The sequence below is a fragment of the Bombyx mori genome, chromosome 23, assembly GCF_030269925.1.
Source record: "Bombyx mori chromosome 23, ASM3026992v2".
Taxonomy (NCBI): domain Eukaryota; kingdom Metazoa; phylum Arthropoda; class Insecta; order Lepidoptera; family Bombycidae; genus Bombyx; species Bombyx mori.
In genome coordinates, this window is record NC_085129.1 from 20097501 (window position 1) to 20118011 (window position 20511).

At 39.4% G+C, this 20511-nt stretch overlaps 1 protein-coding gene across 13 annotated transcripts in view; it reads left to right on the forward strand.

The window, feature by feature from the left end:
* The window catches only part of LOC101746620 (mitogen-activated protein kinase-binding protein 1), a 116604-nt gene that overhangs the window by 23258 nt on the left and 72835 nt on the right, over window positions 1-20511 (forward strand). For 2 of the 13 annotated variants that reach the window (XM_062675406.1, XM_062675407.1), the window contains exon 2: window positions 16305-16501. The exons of the other annotated variants lie outside the window; for them this stretch is intronic. In XM_062675406.1, coding sequence (XP_062531390.1) covers window positions 16433-16501 — 69 coding nt within the window. In that variant the 5' untranslated portion in view covers window positions 16305-16432. The remainder of the gene's footprint in view (window positions 1-16304; window positions 16502-20511) is intronic. 13 annotated transcript variants of the gene reach the window in all.

The window sequence follows — 20511 nt, forward strand, 5'->3', positions numbered from 1 at the left end:
AGTCTGGTTTTAGTTTATCAATTTTGACCACGAATCGTTGAATTAACTATTGTAATTCTGACCTCATGTCTTACTTATAAGGTCGTCCTGTCTGCGCTCTTATCTTCTAAGACAATAAAAATAATATGTATCGCGTCCGAAATGACTCTGTAAGGAATTAAATTCTACCATAAGACTGGCAACATTGCATCGCATACATGCCCTAGTTTAGTAGAAAAACAAGGCAAGACTGCATTGAAATATACCTATTTTTGTTATTCTATGATCACGTATGTAAGTTCTTCCTCTTCCGTTTTATACTTATAATGGCTCAACGGTTGCAATTTTATAGGCACATTATTATACAATGCAATGTAGATTTGTTATCGTTCTGTGTAAGTACATATCATCATTACCATAGTCAGTTACTCTTGACAGAGCAGTCGTGGTCATGTAGAAACCTTGTTTATTAAAGCCTTGACAGCTGTTCTTCGTAGTTCGCGAACTGAGGCTTGGCACAGGCACTCGTTAAGTGGGGTTTTAGTAAGGATTTTCATCTGATGAGTCCAGCGCACGGGGTTTCGTCCACGGTTTGTTTTACCCTTGATCCTACCCTGAACAACAATTCAAAACGAGTTCCTCGATAGACTGCTAGCCGTCGCGATACGTTTCCAAATTATTGGAGAATCCTGAATTGCACTGTTGATGACTTTTGAGAGATTTTAAGTTCTTTTAGGATCGAAGCGTTAGTGCGATGCCCAGACCATGATATGCGGAGCATCCTTCTCCAGCACGACATTTAAGTACATATTTTGTAGAATGGCAAAAAGGCACATAGTATTTGCGTCAATGAAGACGCGGGAATGGCGATGGAAAAATGGATTTAGGAGGCGCGGTAGAATAGGGGGTGTAATAATTCGAGCCACAACCCTACGCCGAATGTCTGCTCATTTAAGCTGGAGTGACCTCAATGGAGTTTACGGTGACCAATTAAAAGGCACTTGGGGCGGTATGACATGTAAGCAAGTTTCGAACAGCATTCGAACCTTTTCTTAACTATTCGCTGATAGCCTAAGGGGCTAATTAAGCTACGCGTGGGTAGGTGAGCTCACGGGTTCAACCTCAGAGAGTTTGCTAACTCTAGCCCTAGTAAGAGCTTCGCTGAATCTGCCTAATACCGTCAGTCTACCGATAAATATCACTTACTCGGTGGAAGATCTTCCCTTTGTCGTTAATCTCTAAACATGCACCCTCACGCACTGCATTACTTATTATGAAATACGAATATTTTAGCGGTGATATAATGCGAATTAAATTATTTTCGCGTAAAATCACAAGAGCGTGACAATGTGTAGATGTGTGCGAATCATATACAGTGGAGTGTTTTGTTTAAATGTTTGAGTGATTACTGGTGGCCCGGAGGCCTTTCCAGTTTTACCAGGGCAGATAGGCGAGCAAGGGCTCAGCCAGGAGGGGTGGGATTTGCTAACAGCTACCTGAGCACCTCCAAAGCAGACCTAACAACTCAAGAGTAGCTACTTCGCGATTGAATCTACTACCGGATCGGAATCCCGACCCGCTGAAAATATCCGGCCAGAAACTCAGCGGGCTGATGTTTAGGTTAGGTAGGACGTCGAACTCTTTGCCGAGTTCGACGAGTACGGTTACCGGGGTCCTTACTCCTAGTGTTAGAGCTAAAGACGTCTAATGCAAGGGTTATTGAATTTGATGGATCCGTAAGTCCGTCGTCCCGACTCTGTCCACGTACCGCCATTTTATACTCTGGCGTTACGGCATTTACCCTACATTATTTTTTTAAATATTTATCAAAACAACATTTTATCATTGAAATTAATAATCAAAACAATGTCTTAATATTACTTGAGTGGTTTTCCACGACATATGTGTATATATTTATCATCGGCGAGTTTATCAATCGCTTCGTTCAAAGTTAAATGTTGCAAGGTCTAACCCCCATCATTAGGTATTGAAGACATTTTAATTGATTGTATCATTAAGTGGGCTAATAGTTGTTAGGATAATTAGGTAAAAGGAATTAGGAAATGCGTACTTAAAGCCACTGACTGCATGTAAGTCGCTTTGAAGCCGATACTGGATAAATTTTTTGATGTAAGATTATGTATTTACTATTCTCTCGGATTTTTACTAGACGTAATGACGTGAACAAGGACCACTTAAAGCTCATATAAGCAATAAAAAAAAAAAGATAGTACGTATAGCATTTGTTTAAAACTTTTCTTCTTGATATTTATTTTTGAAATTGTAGAAAATATTTGTAACTAGCTGACCCGGCAGACTTCGTAGTGCCTCAATCGATAAATAAAAGACCTAAACGTTTGCATAAAATAAACTTAAAACAAACAAAAGGAATCCGTCCGACGGTGGACACATCAAAGGAAAAACAAAATTGTTATTTTTATTTAATTCCGAGCATTTTCATATTTATTTACCTTTTGAACCTTCTCTGGAAATCCACAAATCATTAAAGACCAAAATTAGCCAAATCGCTCCAGCCGTTCTCGAGTTTTAGCGAGACTAACGAACAGCAATTCATTTTTATATAATAATATATAGATTTGTATTGTCGTTTTCATATAAATTAAAAGCAACACTTACGATTTAGTTTCGCGTGTGTGTTATTGTCATTATTTCGGATGCTTACAATATTCGTGGGAGAGGATAGCTGTCCAAAGACTGGGATGTAATGACAATAATAAATAAATTGGTTGTCTATAAATTCGGTTTACGGGTGATAGTTTTAGGTGATAACGTCAGTAGCGGAGCTATTTGAACTGCTAGTTCTGACGTCACGCTAGAAGATAGATAAATGTGTCACAAGCCAACATTTGGGCCGATCGTGCCTCTCTATCGCTTGTTCCGCGCTCTCGCTTGCACGCTCAAGCTCAGGCGGAACGTGACAATTTTTCGTGCGTGCAGCCGGTGTTCATTGATTTATAAGACGATATCTCGTCAAAAAGCCTAAGTCAAGCCTGTTTTAATTATGTTTTATGAATCGCGTTTGTGGTAGACCGTAGAGTTCTCGGCTTGGATCGAAAACACCTATGATATTCGTTCTCGTCTTGGACAGAGATAATCATTAAAAGTGATGTATAAATCATAAGTCATTTCTTTGCGAAATCTTCAAGCAAGGTCGTTTTTATGATGACCTGATCTACCGTCTGTGCGTAGTACGAATAAATCCTTAGACAATCAAACTTAAAAAAAGGGTTCTTCTACCGGTGAAAGAAAAAAAATGTTATATGTATATATATATTTATTTACTATATATATTTATTTTTATTTATTTTATTAGGCACACAATACATTCACATCACAAGCTAAAAAGATACATAAAAAAGACAAGTAAAAAGAAACAAAATCTGGCTTGCAACGTAAGCCATGTGGGCACGACTAAGCAAGACAAATGTGCTGAATTTGTACACAATGCTCCTTACATCTATACGATAATATAAATAATCGATCTGATGATCGTAATAATTTAAATAGCGCTATAAAAACCTGACCTAATAGAATCAAAGATACCACAATATTAAAATTATAGAGAGCTATTCACGCAATGCGCCATCGGAAATTTACAATGAGCGAACAGGTATTATTAAAAAACCGGTTTTGAGAATTAATAAAAAAAACACACACCAAAACCGGTATTTTCGTAATGCATTCGACGTTACATCACTAAATCGACCTTCTCGCTCTTAAAATATGTATTAACCTACATCTTGTTAGAGTCGGTGAAACAGTGAAAGATCTGCATTCTAAGCTCGCACATGTAGACACAGCCTTCCTGGATAATTATCGCATTATCTAGCCGTGTTTGTTTATTGCATAGATGGGTGGACGATCTCACGGCCCACCTGGTGGTTAAGTGGTTACCGGAGCCCATAGACATCTACAACGTAAATGCCGCCACCCACCTTGAGAGTTCTAAGGTATCAAGTATAGTCACAACGGCTGCCCCACCTTTCAAACCGAAACGCATTACTGCTTCACGGCAGAAATAGGCAGGATGGTGGTACCTACCCGTGCGTAATCGCAAGATGGTCCTACCACCAGTAATTACGCAAATTATAATTTTGCGGGTTTTGATTTTTATGACACGATGTTATGTGGAAGTCAATCGTGAACATTTGTTAAGTACGTATTTCATTAGAGAAATTGGTACTCGCTTGCGGGATTCCAACACCGGTACATCGCTCAACACGAACGCACCTGACGTCTAATCCTTTAGGCCACGACGACTATAAAGTATCTCGGTTCCGATAACCGCAGGCGATAGGCAGACGAACCCATCCGGATAAGCGATTACGAATGGTCCTATCACGACTCATAGACATCGCAAGATGCAGCAGAAATAGGCAACGGTTATATAGACCCAATTAACTTATCTTATTTACCTTTACTAAAATTTCTATCGAAGCGTTAATGTATTCTGGGAGCCATCATCACGCTTGGCTGCTTGCGTGATGTCTAATTAAGCCACGTTGTCTCAAGGTCGCCCTGGAGAACGGATGTTACGTCACCCGGGCCAATGACTCGAGTTTTATAAAGCGAATTCAATCGAAACGCTCTAAAACTTAAGCCTTTGAGCGCGAACCGTCGATAGATCGACTCTCTATTAATGCGTATAATGTGTGGTGAAAGTAAGTGAATTTAGCATTTATTTTTAAGTTAGTCTTTTGTAAGGTAATGGACTTTCAAGCTATTGCATAACTTTTATCGTGGGCTTTGAGCGCGGCGACCGAATCAAGAAATTCCGTAACGAAAATAAAACCTAACACGCCCACTCCGCCTACCATGTAGCTCGCGTTCAACACATTCACACGTTGCGCTTGTGTGGTGTATGTGAATAAGCGCGCGGCGTGACGTCGCACTGATGCGCATCATGAAAAGTCTGCCCATCTCTCTCTCGCGCGGTCTAGCTTATGAGTGTGAAGGGGACAGTTAATGTTTTGCTTTTGTTAATGTTTATAAATATAGCGTGGTCTTATTTTATTATTGTCTTATTTTATTTTATTTTTTTAAATATCTTGCCACGAATAGAGATGTCTCGTTTCGGGAAGCCAAGATAATTTTCGGGTTCGCTGATCGAATATTAAGGTTGGAGATGTTTTTTTTGTTTTGTTTTTATTGTGTTTACATTTGTCGACTTGGATTTGAAGTACATACATCGGCACCGCGACGTAACTGTGTTAAATAAACAATTACCTCAGATTTATCATTCTGTGCGACTTTTGTGTTTGCGTAAAATGATTTAGAGACGGTGTGCACGCGGTATTATCGTAGACTTGTTAACGTAAATTACTAGAATTGTTTTCTATATAGGAAATTAGATGGTATTTAGCACGATACTTAATTAATGTCGGCGAACAGAAGCTAAGTGGTCACTGACCACTTTTTTTTTCTACCTAATCTGGTAACTTATAGAGCTATGCTTTTTTTTTATTGCCCTTGTAGGCAGACGAGCATACGGCCCACCTGATGGTGAGTGGTTACCGTCGCCCATGGACTTCAGCAATACCAGAGGCAGAGCCAAGTCGCTGCCTACCGTTGAAATATGCCAAAGTATGCCAGCGTAACTGGGCGATTAGGTGAGCTCACGAGGCTATAACTTGAATATATCCGCGACCGCGAAAACTGTGTAATCAGAAATAAAGTAATTATATTAGTAAAGGTCGGAAATTTGGCACTGCTGCTTGATCTTGATTGGAGACCTAGAGCCATGACAAGTTGGAAAAAAGTAGTGCTGAAGGATAGGTGTGAATGCAATGTTGCTGAGGAGGATGTCGAAGACAGAGCGAAGTGGAAGGGAAAATAAGGAAAGCTGACCCCGCCATCATGTGGGATGAATAGCTAGGAAGAGAGAGAGAGAAAAAGGGAGAGAGAGAGAGAAAGAGAGAGAGAGAAAACGCGAGATTGAACCGTAAAAGTAGTTTTAATTATTATACGTAAAAAAAGTTTTTTAGTTGCGGTGTTTCCCGAGCGCTATGACATGTCCTTCTTCAAACGAGGCGTGTGGAGTGGAGAGTATTAAGCGGGAGGCAACGGCTTGGCTTTGCCCCTGGCATTGCTGAAGTCCATGGGCGACGGTAACCACTCACCATCAGGTGGGCCAAATGTTCGTCTGCCTACAAGGGTAATAAATAAAAAAGTACCATATTAGCTTCATCCATAATGGAGAAGTAGTATCATATCTAATGTTTGATTACGACGAAAGCAAACCAGAGAGGATTTAGATAAAACTATCACAGAACTATGTTTTTGTTATGGAGCCTTTCTGCGGTTTAAAACTAGAGTGGGTTTGTTGTCAAAAAGAATTTGGGTTAATTAAATAAAAAATGTGTGCGTATCTGGACGTCCGACAGAAGTGATGACTTAAACTAATCTAAGTGGAACTATTTCATATTGAAATTGTTTAGCTAGAGAAAAACTTATATGTATATTAATATGAAAATATAAGGGAAAATGGTAACATTACTTGAACAAAATATATTAATAGTTAAGAGCTACATATGAGTCGACTATTATCAAAGGCGGCAATCTGACTTTTGGACAATGATTGGTAAATCAGAAAAACGAATTATTGACTTTGTATTCCATCGGCAGTCACAAAACTCTTCGGAACGACATCTTAGATAAATAACAGGTTAACTATTAACCTTTATTTAATGCAGGTTTTGAACCGTATTCTTTGAAGGAGACGATTATATTCAAATCAATCTGTATTGACATATCAATAACATTTGTTTTGTCCAAATGCACAGATTGCTACCTTTGATAATAGACGACTCATATGTTCTCAGTACCGCTGTAGTTTGCGTGAAAGAGAAAGGGATGCCAGACAGACTGAGGCCGTAACGCGTCACGTAACGAAGCGGTTTAACATCCCATAAGAAGCTATCACTTCAAAAATTGCTTTGTTATTACCGTGTTTAAGTGTCGTCATCTAAAAATATGGATTGAACATTGGGATAGTTAGAACAGGATTTGCAGAGATGGCTGACGCCAAAATCAGGCAACGGGTATTGGAAATTGCAAGTTTTCACCCATTTTCCTCGCAACTGAACCCTCTAGTTCCATAGTTCATATAGAGTTTATCATAGTTTGTCGATCATATACAGAGATAAGAGAGGCCTAATAAAGAGCTGCATGTGACTAATATCTCCGAGGAATTCTGTGTCCTCCGAAATTTAAAGACAAAAGCATATTCATTCGTTTTGTTTTCTTTCTTTGCGATTTTAAGTTTAATAAAAAACAATAAATCGTTGCCTTGTATTTAATTATATTATTTCATAGACCTATATAGTAGGGACACGACATATTGTTCTATACGTACAATTGCTTATATAAATAGCACCCATTTTGAAGGCACATACATAAACATATATCTATCTCGTTCTTACTCAGCACTTTAACTCGCAGGAAAACAATATAACAGTATTTCAGTGCGTACATAAAATGAAACATGAATATACGTAAATATCTCCGTCTCCGTCTAATGAGGCCGAAAATCCGCCATGTTTAGCGCGCCAAATGTCATTGTCACGTCAGTTCGGCCGTCTGTTTTGGGTTGTACATTATTTATTGACTTTGATATCGATTTAATATGATTGATTATATAAAATTTCATAATTTATCATGCTTAAAACATACAAAAATAATAATTAAAACGTATTTTATAGGATCTCAAGAAAGTCGGTGCCCTAAAACTATTATCTATATGTATTTAAATTCATTATGGAGCCCTCATCCGAAAAATCCATTTTTCGGTCGGAATCTATTGATCATGACACTAATCATAAATACCACTTTAAAATATGTCATCAAAACATATTTAGACATTCTGTTTAGATATTTCGGGAAAAAGGTTACCGACAAAATCTCTTCGGAACTATTTAAATAAAATAGTTTTATTCCGCAGTGAGGAAAACACTATTGTAAATTTGTTAAATATTTAATAATTAAGTGATTTTAGAGAGGAAGTCACAAGGAATGACGTTTGTAATTAATGAATAAATGTTCTGTAGGTGTTTTTTTTTTTCACGCGGTCCCTTGATAAGTTTAAAATTTGAATCACTCTCAAGCGAAAGTGATTCAAATGGTGCGGCGCACCTTCCTTGGGGTGCGCTGCGGTAGTATGTTACGGACTTTAGAGTCAGCAACACAATTAAAATAGATTGTTATAGTCTAAGAAAAACACGTACACAAAATACGATAACATTTAGCATGCTAGAAATGGGCTGATGGCTTTGAACTACGCCATATCTTTATGTTTTGCGACAAACGACAACTTTATAAAATCAGTGTAGCAACTTTTAAAAATCATCATATCGTTTACTTGGCAAATTCGAAGGACGAACTTGTCTTAGATTTCACCCATCTAAATCATATCATATTTGCACATAACAATATACCTACTTACTTCCCATTAAAGTATAAATTCTACAAATAAATAATACTCAACAATATTTAAAATAAAATGAGCCAAGAACGTTTATCGATAAAACCTGATAACATTGAAATCTTTTGTACAGCACTAAAGCCGCCATGTTTTGTGGCCAGATGACGTCACAGTGGCACGAAATTTTGGTTGACGTTTCATTTCCATAGGTTTCCTACTTCATTGTATTATTTGCATATAATGTATAAACCAGTTTTTCTTTTTTCACCCCTGACATTGACGTTCTGTTATTTATTTATTACACTTCATGTATTTATCTACATTGGTGGATTTAATGCCTTAAAACATTTTCTACCGGTCGACCAAAGGTAGTGCAGAGTAAATATGGGAACCTGGTAACTACGACCTTTTAATTTATATTCTTATTTTTATGAAAAATGATAATATGGAGTGAAATAAAATGAAATGAAATGAAGATGATTAATTTCAGACATTAATCAACTGGGATGAAATTAAATGAAATGAGATGAGATGATATGGGATGAAATATAGTCTTAGTAAAATGGTGGTCATTTACTGAGATTTTTTCAGTGGACTTTGTTTTATTTGTACACACTCGTGCACTTAAACAGATACAATATAGTTAATAATAAACCACCGTTATTACACATTTAAACCGGAAGAAACACTAAATTAACAAAATAAAACAATTCAGACAATTTCGCGCCACGCATTCCCGCCAAAAAGTCTGACATTTCTAGAGTGAGATTCTGTTCGTAGTAAAAAAATCGATTTCGTAATGTTATGAAAACTTTTTCTTTTCTAGGCTTGCATTAAATGTTGTGTGCGCTTCTATTTGGTATTATTATCGGCGTTGCGTTTTTATTTGACTTTTATTCGATAAACTAGTTCTGTTAGTATTTATGAATAAACTATTTACGTTTCGAGGTTGTTGGAAGCGGCTTTAACTTTCCGTTGTCTATGGGCTACAGTGACGATAACTTTAGGTGAAAGACCAAGAAAAGTAAGGTTCTTGGTTGAGCTGTATCGACCGTGCATCATCAGTGTTACCGGCCACAGAAATCGGTTTTAGTCACGGCATATCGCGTGAGACACGTGTTTTCCACGTTTTTCCGTATACAAGATCGTTTAAAAACTGACTTTTTGATGTTTTTATAATGGATTCTTTTTCGTCTTTCTGTGTCTGCGTCTTCATTACTGAAGGCCGTGTCTGGTTTGATAAGCATTTTTTCTCCAGGTGTCTTTTTTTTATTGCCCTTGTAGGCAGACGAGCACACGGCCCACCTGATGGTGAGTGGTTACCGTCGCCCATGGACTTCAGCAATGCCAGAGGCAGAGCTAAGCCGCTGCCTATCGTTAAGTACTCTCCACAAGCCTCGTTTGAAGAAGGATAAGTCATAGCGCTCGGGAAACACCGTAGAGGGGAGCTCATTCCAAAGCCGGATGGTACCTGGCAAAAAAGATCTCTGAAAACGCACTGTGTCTGAATGGCAGTTTTCAGGATTTAGGTATGATCGATTGCATGGTTACAATTGAAGCCACTTTAACTAGCTCAGACAAGGACGAAGTTCTCCGTGACCACGGAAACTATACGAAACATGGGAAATAATATCGAGGGGTGAAAGGTTATTTGATTTAAGCAACATTTTTTGCAACTTAACAGGAGAGTCATTTAAGGTTTAAATTTTGGAAAGAGTATCATAATGGGGGGACTTCGTGACACGCATCAAGTCTGCCCCCTCCAACACTACATGACTATTCTGTCAAGAGTGACACAATTGAGAAGAAGAAGACTCATAACACAAAAACTTCTTCAGTTATTTGGCTAATGAGGTAAATTTAATTGAAGTTCAATTCAAAACATCGATCTGCTGCTGGTAAGACTGAATAACAAGGATGTTTAATTACAAAGATAAATGTCGCGTGTTAAGCGAAATATCGGTTAATCCAAACAGCTTTTCACTCCTCGATATTATGACAATTAAAAATAACGTAAGATTTTAATAGTAGTTTTTGTTACTTTCAAAAGAAGCGAAAACTAAAGGCAACGCTATGATTACGTGTAGGAACAAAGGGAACACCAATATAATTAATTGAATTCTATATTAAGGCGCATTTGCATTGCTTGAGATCGCGATGCCTGTATTACAGACGTGAGTGAATTTGGCGACCATTTTTTAATAATTTTTTTTCAAATTTTTTACTACATAAATGGGTGAACGAGCTGACAGCCCGCCTGGTGTTAAGTGGTTACTGGAGCCCATCTTTATATACCTATATATTTCTTCTGTGGGAGTGTTTGTCACTGAACTCCTAAATGGCTGCATCGATTTGAATGATTTTTTTGTACGCGTTTGGGTAGCACCCTGGATGGCTTAGATTTACAAATCGATGGCGCTGCAGTCGGTATCCAGCTAGTAGACGTTTATAACGTAAATGCCGCCACCCATCTTGAGATATGAGTTCTAAGGTCTCAGTATAGTTACAACGGCTGCCCCATCCTTCAAACCGAAACGCATTACTGCTTCACGGGGGAAATATGCCGAGCGGTGGTATCTACCATTGCGGACTCACAAGAGGTCCTATCACCAGTGACTTATATCAACCCTCAAAAGAATTACAAGGAAGCGGTATTTGATACAGTACAATCATGCTGAAAATCGAATAGTTTTGACAATACAATCTCGCCGGATCTTCTCAGTGGGTCGCGATTCCGCTCCGGTTGTAGATTCAGCGAAGCTCTTGCTAGGGCCAGTGTTAGCAAATTCTCTCAGGTCGAGCCCGTGAGCTCACCTACTCATCAGCTCGTATCCGGAATAGCCTCTTAGGCTTCCAGCGAATAGGCAGGGAAAATCATAGCCACAATGACAGTAGTAGATACGTGTTGTTTAAATAGTTTAAATAAAAACAGTATTTAGTAGGCGTTACAATAATTAACATACATAATGAACTTACCGCATACATTATGTAAATTATTGGCATAATGTTTATACATATACACATATATAATAATTTTTTTCAATGGTTATATGATAATTGATGTTACGAAATTCGTTTGTGGATTTAGGTTGGGTGTTTGTGGGTCGTCAGTGTTGCGTTCAGTCTAATGCAATATGGGCTTTGAGTTTGTGGGTGTTGAGGTCGATCGAGCCGCTTGTATTCAACTAAAAGACCTCTCCAAAGAAGAAGACCTCTCTTCCGAGGTGGGTCACGTTGTCTGCCTTTTTTATATTGCTCAGATGAGTGGACGAGCTCACAGCCCACCTGGTGTTTAGTGGTTACTGGAGCCCATAGACATCTACAACGTAAATGCGCCACCCATCTTGAGATATAAGTTCTAAGGTCTCAGTATAGTTACAACGGCTGCCCCGCCATACTATATCATACAGCCACACTATCATAGCGTGGTGATGCATGGTGGTCCGACGCCACGGCACGTTTCAGATCTACCAAGCGACTTTGTTGTATACCATACTGGGGAATGGTTGTAGTAGCAAAATCTTTCCGTCATCTCAATGCACCGATTTCGAAGCAGAACCAGTGCTCGCTTGGTCCTTTCCGTTCCATTCATAGTGTATTTTTGGGCGATATGTCTGCCTCCACCAACACTGTACTGGTTTTTCCCGCATGCTCTTTTCTGGAGGCCTTAAGAGAACTGATTGGCGTGGTGCAGTAGCTAATCTGCGTCCCTGACGTTCCTAAGTGATGGTCATGCGATGACTCGGCCTCCTGTGGCGCCGTACCTACAGTTGAGATCGTGACAGAAACCCTCCTTGAAGGAAGGACCAAAAAATACCAGAATTAAACTCGAAATATAAAAGAACAAACTAAGCTACTTTTTTTATAACCTACCTATGCTTATAGCCTTGAGAGGCTATTTCAGCTTCACCCTAACGTGTAGGTGAGCTCACGGGGCTCAAACCGGGAGAGTTGCTAACACTGGCCCTAGCAAGGGTAGTGCTTCGCAGAATCTACCAACGGATCGGAAACGCGACCCACTGAGAAGATCCGGTGAGAAACTCAGTGGGTTAACGAACCTACCAATAATATTATAATTCTAGTATATCAAGTTCGAGATTGTCACGTGTTTGTTATGATCATCAACTGTTTGACCATGGAAACGACCGGGCACCGAGATTGGATAATGCGAATGAAATCATATCCTCATTTAGCTGTAAGACATCGCCCGTCGTTACGCCCACACGCATGCAGCTCAGGTCTTTATTGCCTAACGCTGTCGCAGCTTTGTTACCTTGCTACAATGATAAAGGGGAATTTTGAAATAAATAAATAAAGAGATTCGTTAGTGACAACGAAAATTGTAAAGTTTCTGATAAAGATGCGAGATGAAAACCGTAAAATTAGGTTTTAATCATGTCTCCTTCTCCTCCTTGCATCGTGTTATTCCGTGCTGAGGGTCGTGACCTTTACGAAGCACTTTAGTTTGGCCTATAATCCTCCATTTTCTGCGCAGTGGATAGCGACACTGATGCTGGAGTCTAATGTCGCCTTAATTTGATCAGACCAGCGCACGGGACTATGCCCCCTAGGGCTCTTTCCTTCCACTTTACCGGTGATGAGTAGTTTTTCAAGATTGTCACCCTTGTTCCTCGCAACGTGACCGAAAAACTCGAAAACCCGACGTATACAAGTCGTGGAGAGTAATACCAAGTAATCATGTCTAGAATTAATGATAACTAAATAAAATACCACGCCAAGGTATGCTTTGGAAATGGTTTTTGAAAACAATACAACCTCTCACGAATTTCCCATTTCTTATACCCATTAAAATTATGCAACTGGCGCTGTTAATTATGTCTTAATAATAAATGGATCACAACTTATTAAGAGCGCTTTTACTGTCGGCGATTCAAAGACCCTTCTTCCGTTTTAAGTGTCAATGTTATTATTCTGTACTGGGTTAAGTAATTGAGAAAACCTTTCGCCCGGTTATCCCTCGAGGCTAACAGCATAGGTAAGAAAAAAACCCACAAAGTAGTCGTCTTGGCTTAAAGGATAAGACGCCCGGTGTACTCGTTTAAGAGGTGATATTGTAAAGTACAATGATAGACTGTCTTAATTAGGAAGATTAATTAGCCTATTTTATTAAACGACTCTGTACAAAGATTAGGTAAAGTGTAGATGTGACATTTAATGTTTGGTACGGAATGTATTAATGCAAATATTAAACTTATTAAACAAAAAATACTTGTGTGCCTAAGCCACATTATCAATTCACATAACCATATAATTGTCACATAAAATCCAACAAACGTATTCCAATTAAATTGCAATACAAATATGGCGTTACGGTTTACCATTCTTCGTCACATCCGCTCTAAAGTGGCGACTTTTCCTGTCGTCCTAACGGCGTGGCCATATACGTAATGTTCGTAAAATTACAGTTAATTAAACATAATAAGATTCGTTGTGTAATATTGACATGACATTTACTGGTAGTAGGACGGATTGTGAGTCCGCACGAGTATGTACCAACGCCCTGCCTATTTCTGACGTGAAGCAGTAATGCGTTTCAGTTTGAAGGGTGGGGCAGCGGTTGTATTGTAAAAACTGACACCTTACAACTTATATCTCAAGGTAAGTGGTGGCATTTACGCGGTCGATGTCTAATCTGTAATCTTGTTATTACACGGCCCTTGTATGTTATTCAAATTTTGCTAATATTTAATTAAATTAGACATGGATTTTCAAGCTTATAAACCAAAATTAAAACGAAAAATAGCGGAATACGTTGCAATGAATCACGCGGCTGATTTTGATGTCACTAAAATATGATAAATTCTCAAAGAACTCTAGTTAGTAATCTATTTAAAGAAAATTAGAGGGCATGATGATTATGATACTTCGCTATTAAGTCGGAAGACGTCAGTTCGAATGCTGGTCAAAGGTCTTTTACAGATTGCAGCCTTACGTTGTAGGCTTCGTCGGATCTTCTCAGTGGGTCACGATTCCGATCCGTTGGTAGATCCAGCGAAGTACTGCTCTTGCTAGGGCTAATGTTAGCAAATTTTCGCAGGTTGAGCCCGTGAGCTCACCTTCCCTTCCACGCGTAGCTGGATTAGCCTCTTAGGCTAACGGCGAATAGGTACATAGGTGACTTTAATCAATCTTATTCATATCTCCAATGCGCTTTTCGGTCGACGGTGAACATTTAGCAATCTCATATTTTGGTTCTGACATGTCAAAGCCGTTGGGACTACATTGGTTGAATTGGCATGCCACTGCCGACAGCCAAACGGTACACTTAAAAACATTTTGCTCGAAAGCGGCAAGTCGTCTCGAAACATTTCCAACTTTGAAACAAAAGCCGCATCGGTTCCATTAGTAGTTTTAAAGCTCTCGTTCCCTCGTGAAGCTTTCACACATACCGCATTGCTTCTTGAAAGCTGAAGTTGTTCGACTTTGTGGATTGAGCGGAGGAATTTAAACAAGTAATTATACGTACTGATTGTTACGTTTTACGGATAAACTAAATTCAGCAAATTCAAATATCAATGGATAACAACTTAGTTTTCTGCGACCAAGGAAACTGCAAAATATTGGGCACTTTTGAAATGACGTAATGGGAGTAATAAAAGCGAGATTAAATTATAAATTGGTTCCATTTACATCAACGCGTGAACCGAAGGGAATTTTTGGAATTCACTTGGCTAAATATACATTTCGAAAATTCCGTCTCCTACGAGAAGGACCTTAAGTTGCTCGAAACTCTAGGCCAAGTTTAAAGCCCAGGCTTTGGATTTAACAAGCACAAAAATTCACTGATTTAGAGAACATAGACGCGATCAGCGTAGGATCCAGTTCTCTGTAACACTGGTTTGTAGAAAGTGAAACCGTTCAATACCTTTTGCGAAAAGTAACAGTGAAATATTGCGTAGATTGAAAAGAGTATATTTTATTGCACACTTAAAGCATGGAGAGAACATTTTTAATGTAGCCTTTGCAGGATTGTGTTCCCGGAATTGCCGATGTCTACTGTTTTCATACGTGCGGTGGATTGGCACATTGCGCATAAGTCCAACATTTTGAGGTTGTTAGTCTATGAGTCTCGCTGACTGATAAATGGATCTTTGCGCTGAATTTCTTTTGATAGGCCTTTGGAAGTTTGCCAAAATATTCGCCATAACATTCGTTTTTATAGTATTTTTATTTTTGGATAAAAATCTCGCTGGCATGACGGAGTCGCGCGTATCGACTCCGCCTTAGGCTCTAGGTCGAAATGTCAAGTATGTTGGACTATGCGACTTTCTATTAACTTGTGCGGTTGCTTTGCGACAGAAACAGAGCAAATTCTGTGCGTTGTTGGAACATTGTTCTGCATATCTTCCTCGTTATGCAGCCACAAGTTTGAGTTTAAAAAAGCTTTTTATATATTTATTTATTATGGGGCCGGGGACCCAACCTCCTACGAGGTCCCCGCACCTAGGGGGCGCGCGGGGTATGTGGGACTGGTCCGCGACTGTACGACCGTGGGCCCAAGGATGTTTTCAGAGCCCTAGAGTTTAAAGGACCTTGTCATGTCAATGAAATTGCAACGTCATCGAGCCCGTCTGTATCCGTCAAAAGGTTTTCCTTCTGGGCTTCAGTTTGTATGGTTTATTCGATTATAACTTAATACACAAATATCATGATAACTCTATTATTACTCTACGTACGAGTAGTACCTCAAATTTGTACAAAAAATAATCGGTTATAGAAACATCATCCGTTCGCAAGGATGATGCACAAAAAACGCGGTAATTGAAAACAAGTGGTAATTAATGTGACCTCGTCGAAACTCAACGAAGATCTGACCGGAATTCGAGAGAACAGTGCCATATATAGTTTTTTTTTTTTTAAATAGAGCACGTCGCGTTGCTGTTGTGTTAAAAAAAACATGCGTAACCAAAACAGCAGTTAAAACAATGAACGTTAAAAAACTATTCTATTAATATAAACTGTTAATTTGTGTGTGATTTTTAAAATGAGAAAATGGCTTTTATTGGACCGAAGAATAGCGCTCCCCTCATCAGGGATAGTATTCACATGCCGGCCTATGAGGTAAGTGTCATTTAGATTTAAACGTTATATTGTTTGGTTATCATGGATATGGTATGGTGATAGCTGGCTACAAGCCTCCTCAGAAGACTCAGAGTCACTCAACTGACAAAGCCCGAAAGATTACAAGATTGAAGTGGCAGTGGGTAGTAGTAGAACAGAGGGCCGCTGGAGCCGAAATGCTCTTGAGTAGCGTGGGTAGGCCTCCCACGAGGTGAGCTCGACCTGCTAAAAGTCTCGGGAACCCGCTGGATGCAGGCTGGGCAAGACTGGTTATTGTTGCGAACCTTGGGGAGGCCTATGTCCACCAGTGGACATGTATAGACTGAATTATAAATAGAAAACATATTAAATCGTTGTGGCTTAAAAAATAAACGCTTGGTGTATACGTATGGAGCGATGCAATTATTATTTTCTTATTTCCTTATCCCGCTATGTGGGTCGGGGCAGCATATCTCCTTTTTCAATTCAGGTCTGCAGACACAACTATCAACCGCTTAATCTTTGCCCTAAGTAATCTTTACTCGCGCTAATGTTTAATTGTATTCTGCATTAAATGTTGCATCTACATTTTACCTGCTCATTGTATACAGTTTTATAATGAAATAGGTTAACTTAATTAGGACAGTGTATCATTGTACTTTGTAATTACTCTTAGTTTTCTCAATTACTTAACCTAGTTAAGAATAGCTGTATCAAACGTCATTTCTGCACTCACACCTGTCTCTCGCATATCCCCTTTCATACAATCCATCCAAGTGTGTCTCTTGACATTACCGTATACTTTCATACTAAATTTCTTCGCATAACTTACTCATACTACAATGGTATGCCACTCTTCATTTTCATTGTCACTATCAGTACCGATTGTAATAATTAATTCTGCACTTAACACAATGAAGGAATAACATACAGCATACTGGTGGTCTGGAATGGGATAGAAATAGGCTTGATTTTAGCATACCGGTGGTCCAGAATGAGATGGAAATAGGATTCACTGCACTACCTATCCATGCGTGATTAATACACGCTACCACTGATAGTAGTTGCCTAGGTTCCTGTTTTTCATTTGTAGTTCCCAAATAGGTGGGTAGTATAGTACTTGTAGGCAGTGGCTTGGCTCGGCCCCTGGCATTGCTGACGTCCATGACCGCCGGTAACCACTCAACATCAGGTGGGCCGTATGCTCGTCTGCCTACACGGGCAATTAAAAATACATATTCAGTGTGATCATTGTGCACATACCGAGCGTCGTCTTATCATTTAGTCACGATTTTAAAGGTTGGATTTCAAGGTCTATTAAGCCCCGATGCGGGTAGGTAGTAAAAATCAATAAACGAATATGCTTGAAATTTAAAGGTAACAATATACTCGTAGATAAATATATTCAATTAATTATCTAAGTAAAAAAAAATCGATTTAAAAGTTACAATGTCCATGCACTAGGGATGACATCAAAATTAGCTAATGGATAAACACTTGAGCTGTTATATTATTTAAAATAGAATTTAGAAAAAGCATGGTTTTCGAATCACCAACACTTGTGTTGTGTGAGCGCTTTCACTTTCACTTTTATCTCGCTCTCGGAATAGAGGCTAAAGATTTTTGAATCGTCTTGGCCTAAAGGATAAGACGCCCGGTGCATTCGTATCGGGCGACGCGATTGCGCCGGAGTTCGAATCCAGCAAGCGGCTACTGATTTTTCTGTTAGTTAGACTTCACAAATATTGTCGAATGATTCCCACGGTGAAGGAAAAACAGCGTGTAACAAAAATCAAACCTGCAAAAGTTATAAATCGCGTATTTCCTGGTGGTAGGACGTCTTGTGAGTCCCCACAAGTAGGTACCGCCACGCTGCTTAATTCTGCCGTAAAGCAGTAAAGCGTTTCGGATTGAATCCCCAGTGGACATTCTTTCGTATAAGTCGCGTTACCACTGTCATAAATAACTGGGGTAATAATATGCATAAAAATAGTTTATGATGTCGAGGGGTCAAAAACTATTTAGTTTAGGCGACATTTATCTTTGTAATTAAAGGTCCGTTTTATTTGGTATCAGCATCAACGATTCGATATTTTTAATTGAACTTCAATCCGGTTTACTCCATTCAAATAGCTGAAGAAGTTTTTTTTGTCATGATATTTTTACCAAATATTAAACTTTAAATGGCTCGCCTGTAAAGTTGCTAAAATGTCGCTTATTATACATGACGGAGGAGAAACGCTGAAGGAATGTTTTTAAAAAGTGTGACGTCACGGTCATTAAGTTCTCGACGATGACTCATGTTTGGGCTTCCAAAACAAAACTTCAAGAGAACTGCGTATATTGCACGAGAAGCATAACAACGTTACAGAGAGATCCGTACTGTGCTACGGCTCGGACACGAATGAATCAACGCTAGACAACACGGCCGTATTTATAGGACTTCGTACACGTCAGCGTGTTTACGAGTATTAAACACGTGAGCGTGTTTACAAGATTTTAAAGTATTGAAATTACAATAAAAGGGACTGTTTAACATCAATTTCTTATCACAGAGTAATTAGTTGATGATCAGTAGGTAAATAGTCATATTTGCGCCGACACGGCCATACTGACAGGCGGTGCGTGCTCTGCACCGGCCTCGTTGATTCTCGTAGGTTTTTCTTTGATTCTCATTGACCTGTAGGAATAAAAAGTTTCTCTGAGTAGCGCATCTGTTATACTTGCGTTACTTGTAACTATGAAGGTTTGAGAATTATTAATGCGATTTGATCGTAGGGTTCTCGGAGGGTATCGTAGGGTTCTCGGAGGGTATCGTAGGGTTCTCGGAGGGTATCGTAGGGTTCTCGGAGGGTATCGTAGGGTTCTCGGAGGGTATCGTAGGGTTCTCGGCGGTTCTCGTAGGGTTCTCGGCGGTTCTCATAGGGTTCTCGGCGGTTCTCGTAGGGTTCTCGGCGGTTCTCGTAGGGTTCTCGGCGGTTCTCGTAGAGTTCTCGGCGGTTCTCGTAGATTTATTTAAGGTGTTCGGATAAGGATGTTGTGTAGTGTGATGTTGTGGCGTACACTGTGGTACTTATGTAGCGGGCGTACACTGTGGTACTTATGTAGCGGGCGTACACTGTGGTACTTATGTAGCGGGCGTACACTGTGGTACTTATGTAGCGGGCGTACACTGTGGTACTTATGTAGCGGGCGTACACTGTGGTACTTATGTAGTGGGCGTACACTGTGGTACTTATGTTGTGGTGTAATTTTGGTAATTAAAAATAAAAACTTATCTTTGAGTGTTGATTTTGTTGCTCGACCATGCTGATTTGTGGAGTAGATGTATAGGCTCATCGGCTGTTGCTGGAGGGTAGTCTTCTTCCGCCGATATGGTTAAATGGTCTCCAGGTTGTTGCTGAGCGGAGGCGGCATGTGATCCCACTTCTGATGACGGAGGAGAAACGCTGAAGGAATGTTTTTAAAAAGTGTGACGTCACCATTGCTGACGTCACGGTCATTAAGTTCTCGACGATGACTCATGTTTGGGCTTCCAAAACAAAACTTCAAGAGAACTGCGTATATTGCACGAGAAGCATAACAACGTTACAGAGAGATCCGTACTGTGCTACGGCTCGGACACGAATGAATCAACGCTAGACAACACGGCCGTATTTATAGGACTTCGTACACGTCAGCGTGTTTACGAGTATTAAACACGTGAGCGTGTTTACAAGATTTTAAAGTATTGAAATTACAATAAAAGGGACTGTTTAACATCAATTTCTTATCACAGAGTAATTAGTTGATGATTAGTAGGTAAATAGTCATATTTGCGCCGACATACATATATTTGCTTAAAATTATTGATGCACACTCAACATCTCTAAGCGACACGTTTTACGCCTATAGATTAATATAATAATTCTGTCTCAAGCACCAAGGTGTGAGATGGCATTCGTGCTGTCCATGGGCATGTCTATTGGCCGGAAAAAACAATTGCTTAATTGATTATGTTAAATGTGACATTGATTTTCGAGTACTGTACA